This window comes from Melopsittacus undulatus, chromosome 3, assembly GCF_012275295.1.
Source record: "Melopsittacus undulatus isolate bMelUnd1 chromosome 3, bMelUnd1.mat.Z, whole genome shotgun sequence".
NCBI lineage: Eukaryota > Metazoa > Chordata > Aves > Psittaciformes > Psittaculidae > Melopsittacus > Melopsittacus undulatus.
The window spans coordinates 90,056,213-90,071,946 of NC_047529.1; the positions used below are offsets into that span (position 1 = coordinate 90,056,213).

At 38.8% G+C, this 15,734-nt stretch overlaps 1 protein-coding gene across 1 annotated transcript in view; it reads right to left on the minus strand.

Moving 5' to 3' along the window:
- PCNX2 (pecanex 2) overlaps window positions 1–15,734 on the minus strand; it is a 154,901-nt gene that overhangs the window by 100,688 nt on the left and 38,479 nt on the right. Inside the window, exons 11-15 of the mRNA XM_005146038.3 lie at window positions 14,789–14,942; window positions 14,667–14,699; window positions 7,057–7,228; window positions 2,110–2,220; window positions 439–530 (exon numbers count right to left, since the gene is read on the minus strand). Coding sequence (XP_005146095.2) covers window positions 439–530; window positions 2,110–2,220; window positions 7,057–7,228; window positions 14,667–14,699; window positions 14,789–14,942 — 562 coding nt within the window. The remainder of the gene's footprint in view (window positions 1–438; window positions 531–2,109; window positions 2,221–7,056; window positions 7,229–14,666; window positions 14,700–14,788; window positions 14,943–15,734) is intronic.

The following is a 15,734-nucleotide window of genomic DNA, read 5'->3' on the forward strand; positions in this document are numbered from 1 at the left end:
AGGTGCTCCAGTCCCCTGATCATCCTCATGGCCCTCCTCTGGACTTGCTCCAACAACTCCATGTCCTTCTTATGTTGAGGACACCAGAGTGCGGTCTCACAAAAATGAACAAATCCAGCCTGGCTTATACTGGTCAACTGAAGTTGCAGCTTTTTAAGCTAAGGGTACTGTTACTGTTTGTAGGAGAAATTGAATGGATCATTTCAGGCTGATTTATGTAAGTAGCACACAGTCACAGGTATTAGACGCATTCACTCCAGTATTGCTACTACAGTTTCAATTTATTTCAGTGTAGTCAATAGGCAGAACTTGAAGCATGGCTTGTAAAGCCTATTTTGATAAACAACGACAATGTAGCACCAAACAATGCTGGTCTGCCTGGATTATATGAATTTTAAGCTTAAAGTGTTGAATTTTTACAGTGTTTTTCTGGCTTACCTTTACTGCACTGAAGCAGAAAGCATATAGAACAATCAGAACCACAAAGCTTCGGGAAATGCTGTATAGTGCAGATACGAACCCAGCAGCAGCTGAAATATAGACATTACATGTGAGTTAATTTCTTCCTAAATAAGAAAGTGCAATGAAAAGAGAAAAATGAAATAGCTCTTGCGTCACAAGAGGTATAGAGATTATGATCACGTATCATAAAGCTGGTTGTTGAGTGAATACCCTAAATACCCTAAATAAGCTCACTAAAGTGTTTACAGCAGAGACTGAAAGCCAGGTGCCACTGTACCCCATGTGTCTCCCACTGACCTGAGGTCCCACACTGCTGCTTTTTGTACTGAACATTGTTTTATTAAAATACCAGTATATGTCTTCATATTGCTACCAAGGAGGAATGAACTGATCTACAAACTGGCAATTTTGTAGTCAAGTTCTATGTGGAGTTTTCCTCCTTCCCTGAGACACAGACTCCGATATCATCTAAAAGCATCCTAACTTGCTTGGTGAACCATGATTTGAACCATATTAAGCTACGAGAAGGATGCCAGCTGATCTCTTGCTATAACCTCCTTTGAGAGCTTCCAAAGTAGGGAAGGAAAAGCTGTCAGACAGAATTAGGAATTCAGCAGTCTCAACAATAGAGACATAAAGGCTGCAAAACCATTCTCTAATTAAGGTTCAACATATACTGGAATCATCATTATTGATAGGATGAGGACTTTACCCAATATGGCACTTCCTCCAGGTAAGCTATGGTATTTGAGGCAAAAAGCAAAGAACACCCATATCATCTGTACTAGTTTTAACCACTTGCCAAAGGCTGCATCTACAGTAGCAGGCAGAATGATGCAGTAAGCAAGAGTCTGTGGGATTAAAAATTCTGAGAATGTCATATCCATGATAAACATGCTTGAGCTGCCTTACTGCAGAATGTCTCTAGTCAGGCCCCACAAACTGTATGCTCATTAGTGTTTGGAGTGCAGTAGGTGCACCCTTACAGTGTACCTTTCTTCTGAGTTTCATCCAAGTGGAATCCGGTTTGCATACTCTTAACACCATTCCATGGTGCAAAATATGTGATGAGAACAAGGAGGAAGTCTGTTTCTGATCCAAGCAAAGATAACACTGTAGATGCACCCCAGTCTTCTCTATTACTTAAGTTATAATGAAAACCAAAAACCACTACTACCAACAAAAAAAATACAACCCTATGCATCATCTCTCATGGGCCTTGTTTAATCTCTGACTGAAATAACAGCAGATAAAATAATCACACATCCAACATCTTGTGAACATGCCTCACTATGGAACAATGCATTTTTCTATTATTTTATTTTTTAAATGGAGCTTTAACAAAAAAAAGAAAAAGAGAAAGGAAGTTTTGGGTTTTTTTGTCAATATAGTAAAGATTCACATAAGACATGCCAGGAAAGAGCTCTTCAATGTCAAACACATTCTGCAGCCTATAGCACAATTTGCATGTGGCTTTTCAAAATAAAGAAAGCAATCAAATAAAGGGGCTCTTATTAGTATGTTACATGACTACCATTAGCTGTTTGAGCTTTAACATGCACTGTACTTTAAAACATGCAATAATATACTCCAGTCTAAGTTTATAAACCCAGAAAGGGATAGCTCAGGCTGCAACTGGGTACTTACCAGAACCACCAAAAAGCAACATGTCTGCTTGCTCCAAAAGATATATACAAAAGGTGTTGATTTGAGGGAAAAGACCAAGAAGAGAAATTGCAGGAAAGCAATATAAAAACACTAAAGAAAAAAAAGATATATGTTAGAACACAGTCATACATCACAATGGATGGAGGACAGAAACATGCATCATACCAGAATAAAAAGTTGTTGCAATAAATTCTGAAGATTATTCAAGTGAACATATCTCAACAGCAACGATTACGCTTCCCTTCTTGTGCGTTCAAAATAAATTACAATGTTACATGTACGAAACTACAGCTCAGAGGTTAACTTTAAGCTTTATTTTGGATAAAACCCATGGCAAAAAAATAGCATTACACAACCCCCTTACTGCTTCTCATACACTTTCAAAGTTATATTTGTTCTAGTTAAAGAACAGAAATTTTAATTTGCAGACTTTGGATCCATGTTGGTTCAAGCACAGGTGTAACCATTCAGTATAAACAAACAAAAAAATATTTTCATGGCTAAGATCTGAAGTATCTTGACTACCACAGTATCCTGCCTCTGCTAGCAATCAACAGAGAACACTTAAAGCAGCATGTAAAAATGGGACAAGCCTGAGTGAAACTTCTCCAGGATAGTTCCCGGCTTCTAAACAGGATAGACTTTGACTTTGCAGTAGTGAAAGAGCATTAAAATCAGTAGAGAAACCCAGTCTGACATCTTTACATAGCTCCTTTCTAAATAGAAGTGCTAATTTAAATGGCTGCTTTATGGAAAAGCAGGAGTCATAATTCAGGTAGTTGTGCTACTAGGCATGTTCTGTTCATTTCCAACCAGTCCTCATTCCCGTGCATTTAATCTCAGCTCCATCCTACAAAATGCTCCACACAGTTGTCTAGCAAAGCAACTAAATGCACCCTTGACCCAGGTCTCCAATATTGTTGACCTTCAAGGTCACACACACGTTTAATCATATTCTTATTGCTTCACTGTACTAGTACCAGAATGTTCTGCATGGTGAAGGAAAGAGATGTGTGTCAGCCACCCTTCCTTGTAAACAAGTATGTATTAGTTTACATGCCAGGAAGACTGCAGTTTCCTCCTATTCATTCTCATAAAAAGCAAATTAAACAAATCACTAGTACAATTTATTCCCCTTCCCACTCCGGTTGAATTTTAAGAAGGCAACAATAGTATTTGTGTTCTTTGTTGAATGCTAATTTCATATTTAATCCCAGCTCCTCTTGCTAATGCATCTTGCGCTAAAATAAAACAATACACCAAGTTTGATCTGACAGCTTTTCTCTTTATCATATTGTACACTACTGATATCTAACATCGTAAATCTTGCTGGGGAAGTCAAACATGGGAGAAAAAATGACATACTCAAGTGTTAAACCCAGACAGGTCTCACTTACGTATACTTGAATTCACAATGCATCCTTCAGCATGACTTCCTGCGGCTGGCACAAGCTATACATACATGAGCATGAGGAAACACTGTCTTCTCAATCTTTCACATGGAAATGCTATTATTAATCTCTTTTACTGATCTGTTCTTATTTTAGATATTCCACTAAGCCAAGCAATGACCACTCCTGAAGACAGTCAATTAGGCATGTCAGCACACTGACCAGAAGGCCATGTGGTTTCACCATGGGATCAACTATCCCCTAAGCCTTACTCCTGAAATTCATGAACGATCTTGTTACTTGGAAAAATGACTTGCAGAGCTCATCTTACACTAATGACTGCCTTTGCTGTAGCAACCTCAGAGAAAGCTGAATAAGGGCAGAGAATGAAGGACAAGACCAGAGACATTATCCTCTCAAAAGACCAAAATATATAGGGGTGAATGTAAACCAGGGAGAAGTTGTTTCACTACAGCAGTGTCCTCACCTCACCCTCTCTCTATTAATACCTTGAATAATCCTACCAACTTCTTTAGCTAAGGCAGCTTTGTTTATCTCATCCTGCACAAAGAGCATACCAAAGAGGAAAACAAGCAGTCACTGACAAAAGGATTGAATTTAGGAGTAGTAGTTTCCCTTGTGGCAAGCAGATGATAAAAGTAACTAATTAGTTGGAATTGCATTATGAATTCCAGAGAGAATTTGTTTAAACATCACACATTGCCATACAGAAAAACACCTTAGAAAGCTGAAGCACTGAGTAACGCTTATGTGAGCTGCTGGCATTTAACACTGCAGTTTGAAGGTTTCCTCTAAATAAGTAGCTATTAGGTAAGTGTAGTAGGGAAACACAAGTTTTGACTTCGGAAATTTTTGGCCAAGATGTGTAGAATGGAAATTCAGTGGCAATGTCAGTGCAAGCATTTTAGAAATTTAGATTTTTTTTTAAAATATCTATCTGGGTACTAGTCCATTTGATTTGTAATACTAAAAACTTTTTCACAGAGTGGTATGGGGGGTATTATTTCAGTGAGAAACAGTCTTTTTGTTCTCTGCCTCCTCAACATACCATAGATAACACTCTTAGAGGCTTTCTTCCCCTGACAGAAGCTCTGTCACTGCTGAAAGTAGCAGGCAGAGGACTTGCTACCACAACACCATCTCATACTTACTCTTCTGAAATGTCTGCCAAATAATTTCACTTCCCTGACTAATGCTTAAATGGTTTCACCACAAAACCTCTCATAGACTGAGTGGGTAACTACTTTTGTCACTAACCTCACCTTTAGCACCCAGGGAGTAAGGTTGGCTCTGTGTGTGCCCTTACTTGCATTATATATGTTAATCCAGCAAAAAGATCAACTGAAATAAGGAATTCAAGATGAAAACTATAGTTAGAATGAATTAAAGCTGTGATTTCCCAGTCAATATAAATCAATAGCAGAACGACTATCAATTTAAAATAAAACAGAATCAGATTCTAAATAGATTACTTGCAAAGAAATTGGCCTGTTAAAAGCCCTATTTCTTAATTAGGTTACACATCTAACAAATTTTCACTAGTTTTTTTATAACCTGTTTTCAAGACTTTTATTATAGTATGCCATGCAGCATCACACTAGTTCCTTTCTTTGATTTTTATGACTTTAGCTTCTTACTGTATGTCATAAACACCTGAAATAGGAGACTTTTTCCTTTCCTCAGTATTTGTAATGTATTATCAAAAATCCTTTGATTTCTCAATATATCAACTCTGAATACTACAATAACTTATGAGTAAAATATAAATTAAAAAGTCACCATACGATGACAGAACAATAAAGAGAAACGAAAAATATCCAGAACATAGGTAAAACCGCAAAACAGTAGCAAGACTTCATTGGTATTCAGTGGGGTCAACTTCCCTCCTGATTTTATTGCCCAAAACAAATACTTCTCTACTTTCAGTGCCTAAGTGAATCTATTCTCAGTGCAGCAAGATGCTGGAGGATGCCAGACTGCCATGGCTTAAAGAAGCTTCTGCACTGTGAGCACCTGCAAGGATTCACGGCAGCTGGGACTCCCATGGAGACAAAGCAAGGACTAGCCAAAGTGGAGCACCAAACACCACTTGAAGAAATACACCATGACAAAATTAGAACCAGGGACAAGCAAAGGGAAATGGTTTCTTCCCTCCTCTTGCTGAACAGATACCAGATGGGGACATGAGCCTGTATTTCCTCTCTCCCCTATGCTCTCCAGGCTGTTTCCAGAACCTGCTCTAGTATCACTGTCAAGGCCACCCAAAATTAGCACATTTATAACCACACTGTTTTCTTATAGCGGTTGCTATAGTTCTTCATTTATCTCTATCCCAAATGTCATTTAAGATTCCTGTTGAATTATTTATCAGCATTTTTACTGTTCACCTTTGACAGGCAGAGAAAATAATATGTAAGAGGAAACTTTGATGAGACCAAAGGAAAATAATGAAAGAAGCTAATGAAAATAAGTGAGCTGCACGTCTTCAATATTCCCCTGTTTCTGGTGAGAAGGATTGGGCGTCAATGAATCCATATAAAGGACCAGAAGCCTTTCCTTAAAATTGTATGCCTTCCAGGCAGTAATAGCCTGGCCTGAGTACAGCAAAAAGCAAGTACAATAGTCACAGGTGAACAAAGACCTCAAAGGTCATAGACTTAATACCAAAAAGTTTTTCCTCTACTACAGTAGGCTTTCCTGGTTCCAAATTCACAAAGCAACAGGTCATCTTTGGCACACTACAACATGGGGAAGTTTTCATAACTTCTAATGTAAATTTCAATGCTTCTATTTCATAACTAACAGTGTGGTACTACTTGAACTGAGTCCAGTTCACCATTCGTATCTGTGACACAACTACAGCAGCATTACAGTTACAGACTGCAAGTGTGTTACTGTAAGAAATGCCCTGATAGAATGGGGTATTTCCAGTTGTGGCTACTCCAAATTAGTGCCAAAGGATCATCAGTCCCATTTTGGAGCAATATCTGAACATCCTCAGCCACCACAGAACATAATTCCAGAAGGAAACAGGCTGGAAAAGCTACTGTGAAGTGGCTGCTCCATACTAGCACATCACAAAGACAGCAAGATTAAATTAAATCTAGAAAAAGCATGTTTCTTATGAATGGAAGTATGTCCATCTGAGGACTTGGCATGGATTAGCTTCTAGGCATTACATTTAAAACTCAGCTTATTCCACAGTAACTGCTCTGCACAGAAAAGCCTTTACGAAGATTAACTGCATTTCACAGATGATGTCTTTTGCTAATAACATCAGTGACTTTTAGTTTTCTATAGAGACTCGTCTATGAGCCTTATTTCCCTTTTACATAAGGGAAGGTTGCCAGCTGTCCCCTGACCCCCTCATCTTAAGTCATTCCAAATGTTTCTATCAATTTGACTTAGAGTTGTGCCTCTACAACGTGCATTTGATTGCCAACATAGGAAAACACAGACTTCCCTGGCTAACACTCAATTAATTTTTACAGTTCTAGGAAAAATATTGACTCACCTATTACATGGTCTCTGGCTGACTGGAGAGATCTAGGTGAAAAGAGCTTCAAGCCATACATTGTATAAACTGGAGGATTTGTGTCTTTAGATCCAGCATCTAGCAGCAAAATAAGGCCACATAATATACAAAAATATACAGGTCTGCTGTAGATTATTATTTTATTGTGCCCCTAGAAAAAGAAAAAAAAGAAAAAGAAAGAAGTGTTTGAACTTTGTATTCATTCACATGCTGCATGCACTGCACTGAACTGGAGAGAGGGGCAGGAATAAGAAAAATATTTTAAAGACTTATACACACTAATTAATAAGAAGGATGTTACAAGGTATTTTATCTTCTCCAGAGGACTTTCAAAAGGCACAAAAATTAGTTAAGACTAACTCCAGCTATTATTTATTCTTTTGAAAAAAATAACTTTCTGGACCTTTCCAAACACACTAATTGCAGAAGCAGTAATTTTCTGTAGAGAAATAAACCTGCAATCTGTTTGCACATCTATATTATTTTCATTTTAATGAATGTTTACTCAGGTAGCTTGGCCTTTTTGTCTTTTTTCTTTTTTTCTGAAATTAAAATTAATTTTTAATTGCATCCTGGGAACTAAAAATAGAGTAGAGCATCTCCAAGGTGAATTGTGAGGCATGGAGATTAATGTTTTTGCACCAATACAATTCAGTTTTTTTATGTTGATTTGAACCACTTGACAGCAAATCAGTGTCCCTCCTGGAGGGGGTTGACACATCAGCAATTTCTGATCCATCTCTCATGCAGCACTTTGAAATGACAATCCAAAGGAATTAATATACAGAAGCATCCTTATATCTTTCATACACATCTCTCACATGATTGATTTGCACTAATCCTACAAAACACTGCTGTGGGGCTGTGGGCCATGGAGAATAATAGACATTTAAGAAAAGTCTTCATAGTTCTCCTGGTAAAGAAGACATTTTAAATGCTGAAGAGGCAAAAGATTCCTTGAGTGTGAAATGCCAGGAGCAAAGTAACAAAGATTCAAGTTTGCCTTGCATAAAGCTGCTGCATTCTTAATTCTGACATGTAATTTGAGTATAATAAAATATATTTATTTTTTGAGTCTTACTGATTTGTATTTGTTTGGCTACCAGCCAAGTTCATAAGTTACCATTGTTTTTAACTGATCTGTTCTTGTTTGGGATCAACCAGTTAATAAGGTGGCAGATTACAGGGAATTAGCGGGCTAATACTGTACCTCATATCCATGGAGTATGAATCAAGTAGGACTGAAAAATCCTAGCTGTTCAATTAGAGTTTAAATTCCACAATGCCTTTTTTCAATTGTTTTAAAATAGAACATGAAATAATCGAAGGAAGATCATAAGGATAAGGAAAAAAAAAAGAACAAAACCAACACTTAAAAGATTACTTTTTTTAGCTGGTTTCAAACTTCAGTTCATTTATCTTAAATATGAGATGTACTTTAGGAAAAGAAACCAGTAAACACTGCATCTAAAAAATTGCTTAATGATTTATATCCTGATGTGCACTCCAGACCAAAGTCTTTTATCATCATGTTACATTCCTGTCTTCTCTTTTGAATTATGGAGCCCAGGTTTTATCTTTGCCTGGTAATTATTTGAAGGCTGTTGGGTAAGATGGAGTTGGTGACTAAATCCAGAGGTTTAACTCCATACACCTTTCAGTTCCAAGCAGTACACTGACATACTGACATACATTTATAGTGTATATTTAACTCTTACTTCTGACTGTCGTGGTTTAAACCCAAACTGCACAGCTTGTTCACTCACTCCCCCCCTTGCTCCCCCAACTCCCGGAGAGTTAGGAAGGAGAATCCGAAGAATGTAGCTACCATGGGTTGAGATAAGAACAGTTTGATAACTAAGGTATAACACAAATCACTACTGCTACTACTACTAATAATAAGGTATAACACAAATCACTACTGCTACTACTACTACTAATAATAATGATAAAGGAAATAACAAGTGAAGAGAATACAACACCTCACCAGCCACTGACCCATAACTCACCCCACCCTGCCCAACCAAGCACTAACCGATACCTCCTCCATCCCCCCAGAGCTCCAGCCCTTTCGGGTCTCTCCTGGTTACATCCTGGGTATGACGTGCTATGGTATGGAATACCTCTTTGGCTAGCCTGGGTCAGGTGTCCTTTCTCTCCTTCCTCCCGGCCTCCCCTCCTTCCCTGACAGAGCACGAGACTCAGAAAGTCCTTGGACAAACCAAACATTTGAGCAGTAACTCAAAACGTATGTGCCACCAGCAACCGTTCTCAGCCCGAAAGTCAAAACACAGCACTGCACCAGCTACCAAGAAGGAGAAAAAATGACTGCTACTGCTGAACACAGGACACTGGCGTAGTTCATGGAGTCCTCAGTAAAGAACTGGCTGAAGGGCAGAGCGCAAAGGGTTGCAGTAAATAGGGCTACACCCGGCTGGTGACCACTCACCAGCAGCCCCCCTCAGGGCTCAGTCTGAGGGCCCGTTCTGTTCAATTTATCAGCCAGATTTTTTTTATCAACCATCGGGATGCATGAGTTGAATGCACCATTAGCAAATTTGCTGTTTATACTAAACTGGGAGGTGCTGTTGACTCTCTTGAGGGACTGGAAGCCTTGCAGGGGTATCTAGACAGATTGGAGCATTGGGCTGTGATCAATGGGATGAAATCTAGCAAGTTGAAATCCCAGATTCTGGGACAGAGTAATGCTGGGCAAACACATTAAATTGGGAGATGAGTGGCTGGAGAGCAACCCTGAAGAAAGGGATCTGGGGTACTGGTCAGCAGGAAGGTTCAGTGTGAGTCAGAATTCTGCCCCAGCAGCCAAGAGGGCAAACTGCATCCTTGGGGTGCATCAACACAGCGCAAACAGCTAGTCAGAAGAGGTGGTGATCCCACTGTATTCAGCATTGGTGTGGCCTCACCTTGAGCACTATGTACACTTCTGGGGCCCACAATTTAAGAAGGATGTGAAGGTCCTTGAATGTGTCCAGAGGAAGGCAACAGAGCTAGCGCTTAGCTGAGGACTTTAGGCTTGTCTTGTTTGGAGAGGAGGAAGCTGAGGGATGAATTCATTCCTCTCTACAGCTTCCAGAGGAGAAGAAGTGGAGACTGAGGTGCTGATCTCTTCTTCCTGGGATCCAGTGAGAGGACACATGGGAATGGTTCAAAGCTGCACCAGGAGAGGTTTAGACTGCATTTCTTTACTGAGAGAGCAGTCAAACACCAGCACAGGATTCCTAGAGAAGCGATCAATGCCTCAGGTCTGTCAGTGTTTAAGAGGCACTTGGATAATGCCTTTAACATACTTCAACTTTCTGCCAGCCCTGACTTGGTCAGACAGTTGGACTGGATGGTCATCCCTTCCACTCTATTCTATATATACTAATTAAATCATGCTTACCATGCTAACATCAATAATGCTTGTTAGGATTGAGGAAGAAGCTTTCAAAGGCTCTCTGAACATAGCAAAATATGAGCAAATACAACCTTCCCTATTTTTCAGGTGGCAGTGGGGAATGAGACAGAATCCTGAACAAGAAACCTTGATCTGTTGATCTATCAGATCAACAGAAGCAAAGCAGTGCAACAGCAATGTACCCAGGACACTGGCTGCACAGCTGTCACAGTGCTTGGGGTGTGATGGAGCTGAATGGGCTTCGCAGAGCACAACAAATACTCCAATATCCACGTCTGGGGAACAGGCAACACAAGAAAGAGGAATGGCTGTGGGTATTAGTGTTATATTACAGTGACATCTACATCCTTTGTGTGAGCGGATAATTTGGGAGAAGATTAGTTTGAGGCTGGCAGTGCACACCTAGGAGAAAGAGAATCAATTACATTTCCTCTTTCCAAGGTTTTAGAAACAAACGAAAAGCAGTGAAGCTCTTTTGTGCCTTCCACTGCCAGGCCAAGCTAGGCAGCCCTTCACCAAAATGAGCATGTGGCAGTGCAACTAAAAATATTATAGATGCTAAAGTCTCATTTTGTCCTACTAGATAAATTCTAGTAGGACATTTTGACATGTAAATTTTGACATACAAACCAGATTTCATCTTGGTGAAACTACCACACACTGCCTTCCTCAGAAGAATCTAAATAATAAAGCAAGATTCCTTTTATATTTTACATCTCATTTGTTGGACAATCTTTTTTAATCTGCTGATAAAAATTTGAGTGAAAACTCTTCCTTCCCTCAGCCTGCCAAAAATTTCACTGACTTTTTCAGGTCCATGTTTCTTGTGAATGTTTCAGGAACATATTCACAACCTACAAACACAGCACTGGTGCATCTTGTATTTTGATAAAAATATTAGGATTTTCAACAAAGCTAGAACAATTTCACAAACACTTCCATTTAATAAAATAGCACTTTTGACTGCAAGGCGTTTTGATGGGGGAATCTCAGAAAGATCTAATGTTTATTTCCTTGTGGGTGCACACATGCAAGAGGAAAAAGACAGAAGGCTTTATATAAAACGTGTGCGTGCTTGCTTTTATGGAAAAGCTTATAGGGGCAAATTAAAAATACATTATAAGTGCCTTATGGGATTTATGAAACTGCTTACTGCTACGCCAGGTAATGGGACCTTGACAATGAAGTTGTGCAAGTGATTCTGTGAATCATATTAAGAGCATGACTGCAATCCTTCAAAGCTCAAATGCCTTTGTAAACCTGAGCTAGGTCCTGAGCTAATCAGGTGCCTTATGAGGTACTTACAGCCAAGCTCTTATGATCCTTCTATATACCCATTTACTACCCACACTGTCTTTATTGCCCAATCTGCTGCTGCCTCTAACCAGTATTAAGAGACTCTTCAGTCAGAGCCACTTGTCTAAAACCTTGAAATGCACAGGACAAGGATCTCTTCTATCTCTGAATTTAATACACTACAGTCATTGGCACCTCCCCCTATGTTCTGCTGTTGATAAAATAAAACTCACACTTGGGATGGGCTTTATTTTCTTCTCCCACCACTCCACTGAGGAGACTGTTCCAGAATTTCCCTATCCCAGAACCACATACCCCTATGTGAACAGCAACTAAAGGCCACCAGCTCCAGAACTAGAAAGGCTAAAGTACAGGCTGACAAGAATATTAGGCTCTCATCTTGTAGCAGGCAACAGTACTAAACCTGCAGCTACAACAAACACCAGTGGCCAGCATTAGCTGTAGAACCTGGGAAGTTCCAACTTAAAGAACTAAAGCTAATCAGAACAGAACTACTACCACAAATCAATGAGTATAAACAAATAAAAAATTCAAAACATTAGCTGAATTATATAGATTCTTCTCTATATACTGAAACTCATCCCTGGACACATTGACAGTATATAGACAATACACAGCATTCAACTTGGAGACCTATCTGTCACAGCATGGTATGTGGGTGGGGAGAGAAGGGGGTAAGCAGTAATCTTATTTCCATTAGAATTGTACCAGACTTTGTAGGGTCTCGTTAGTCAGCTCTTCCTCGACACCAAGAAGTGAATACAGTGCTGCTTGTAAGGAGTTAAGACCAAAAGCTTATGAATCCCTAGGCACTGTGTTTTCTGAATTCATGGGATAGTATTTTAAAGTAGAGTTTTTCAAAACAGTATAGGCTAGAAGTGACAAAGTCACATCAAACAGTAACAACGTCTGCTTGTGAGAGATAGGGAAGAAGTTTGGAACCTCCTTGGCAGGCATGGAAAACATGAGGCATTAGCGGCTGCTCATGGATCCAAGAACAGAAATTAATTTAGTGTGCAAATTTATGGCTCATGATGGTTTGTTTCACACTGAAAAATCTCATCTGCATTTTCATTTTCATTCATGGACATGGTACTGATCATTCTTTAATCCCTTTGCTGTTCTGCATCCTTACATTAACATCAAGAGACGTTATTCTCTTTCATTTTAATGCAGTCACATGAATTATGAAACAGTACAGGGAGTATTTTTTCTCACCAACTTGTCTTATTTTTGTTGTGCTTACTAGCTCAAGCAAACCTTCACAAATATTTATTGTATTAAAAACATATGATGTAAAAATGGATAGCCTTCTACTTGAACTTGATCTGTAATGCCTCCCACCTTTAAAGCCCTCTGTGGAAAAACTCTCTGAACTTTATTTCCATTGGAGTTCATCTGGTGTACCAAAACGTCTGCAAGAAAATATCCCTAAAACAGTTTTAGGAAAGCATATGGAAGATGGGAATACACCTTTTGTTACTTTGCTAGATTGCTGCAAAACTTACAGAATATGATATTGTGAATAACACTTGTAACAATATTGTGGGAGTCTGAAGTGCAAACCTGGATTATGCACAAAAAGTGTTCAGTTTTAACTTCATTAGCTACTTGTCTTTAATAGTATAATAAAGTACGGGCCAGATAGGTTCATCATGAAGATTTGACTAAATTGTTTGCCACCCACTTTAAACAAATGTATACATAACTAATGTCTGAATAAGTGCAAACTATTTGATTACAAGTCACATTTTTATGTCTCGACAGGTGCTAGTTGAACTAACAGGCAATATTATTTTTGTCCCCCAAAAAAACAACTTCTCAAGGAAGTAGAAATATTTCTTTAATGTACTGAAAATATTACCCTACAATGTATAATCTGCTGCCTATTGGCCTTCCCTATTTTTTATGAAGACAGGTATTTCCTGTGGATGCATTATAACCAACACTACCATAAGTTCGTTCCATAATAACTGGCATAGAAAAGAAACTAAAAATCTTCTGAAATCCATCTCAGTGAAATGTGTAGTACACACTTGTAATAACCTCAGTTTCAAGCTCAGCCTGTATATCTAACCTCTAAACTGACAAAACCAATTGTTCCCTAGCCAAGGGAAATTATCCACCAGACTGGCAGTTTTTGAATTCTAAGGCAAAATTCAGGGTCCTCAAAAAGTAAATAGACTAAAGATGTGTGAGCAATTAAGCAGCCAGTATAAAAGAAAGGCAAGGGACCTTGTGACCACTGAAATATTTTCCATCATCTGCAAATCAAAAATGCTGAAACACTGACATGTGGAGGGGTCAGGCTGCAGTTGTAGGATGATGCTCCTAAACAGTCCTATAATGAAGACAGACTTGGGTAAGGAACTGTTTCTTTGCAAGGTGGTTGTGACCATTGTGAGGATATTATAACAAAGGGAAAGCACCTGTGAGTTTATAATACTGTTGAGAAATACATCTGCAATACCAGATTTAAGAAAAAAAATAATCTCAAAAGAAAAAATAATTTAGAGACCCAACTAACCAATGAGTGTGCTGCTAATGTGGAAATTCTGATGTTTTGAGTCACTGTTTCTAAAGGAAAGCAAAGAAAAGGCTTCTCTGAAGCCACAGGATTCAATTTCAGCAAACTACTCCAGATGCATTTTAGCTTAAAGGAAAAGCACTTTTCAAATAACTTATGATTTATTAAACATATTACAAAGTCTAAAATCACAGACATCTTGCTGATTTTCATAAATCAGGTAGAACAGCAAACTACTTACACCTGTGTTTCACTGAACAGCCAACTGTTTCACTGTACACAAGTGATAATAAAGGAGAAAGACTTGTTCTACTGGCTGAGACTTACATGTATTGGTGAAGCAGGATCAGGCTGAACGCTCTAAAAACAAAACAGAAAAAAAATAAAGGTTGCTTATGGAATTTTGTCTTTGCCAAAGACAGAAGAGAATTCAGCAACTTGGTTCCTACCTTTAGGAGAGAATACTGGCAGCTGGCCATCACCAGACAGAACAACAGAACCCAGAAGTCTTTACAAAAGCCTTGATTCAGAGTCAGGAATCCAAGAAGTGAAACGAGAACTACTAGAAGTACAGCAAATACATTCTCCTTTATATCTTCAGTCCTATGTGAATAAAGGTGTTAAGAGAAGTATAAATACTTATATACTTGTTAGAGCAAGGCAGGTCCATTTGCAGGTGGTATGAACTGTCAGTGCTGGAGCTCTCAGAATTTACAGGATCTGAGGTTTTGCTCCCAAAACTACATTACCCTGTTCAACACTATTTCAACCCTGTGCCAAAGGCCTTATCCACTATGACAGCTAAAATGTATAGGAAAAAAAAGGCAATGAACTGAAGTCCAGCACCCTCCAATCTTACATCTCAAATGTAACTAAACAGAAAAACCCACAAAAATGTCCACAAACACACAACCAAAAAAAACCCAACCACAAAAAAAACCCCAACAAAAAAAAACCCCACACCCAAACAAACAACATTTAAATGAGGAAATAAGGCATTCAGTTAGTGAAAAATATACATCTGACAACAAAGAATTAGATGAAAGACCAAATTTGTCATCTGATGTTTTATTAGTTTTATCTGTTCTATTAGAACATGGAAGCTGAGATAAAGAGCAATGTTAACATTCAAGCTATAACAAGAGTTTATCAGAACATGCTTTCCATGTGATTGAAACAGACAGATAAGGCACCACAGATAAGTATCTGCTCTGGACCCAAGCTCCCTGACTATACAGCCTGATTTCTGCAGCATATAAAACTCATCTGAAGTTTCTGATGTGGGGCTCACATTAAAATACATGGCATAGCACCCACCCAACAGCAGAGACAGGAGAGCTAGCAGCATTAAATATGTAGGCTAACATGTTTTAAAGTCCTAGTAGTCCAGCAGAT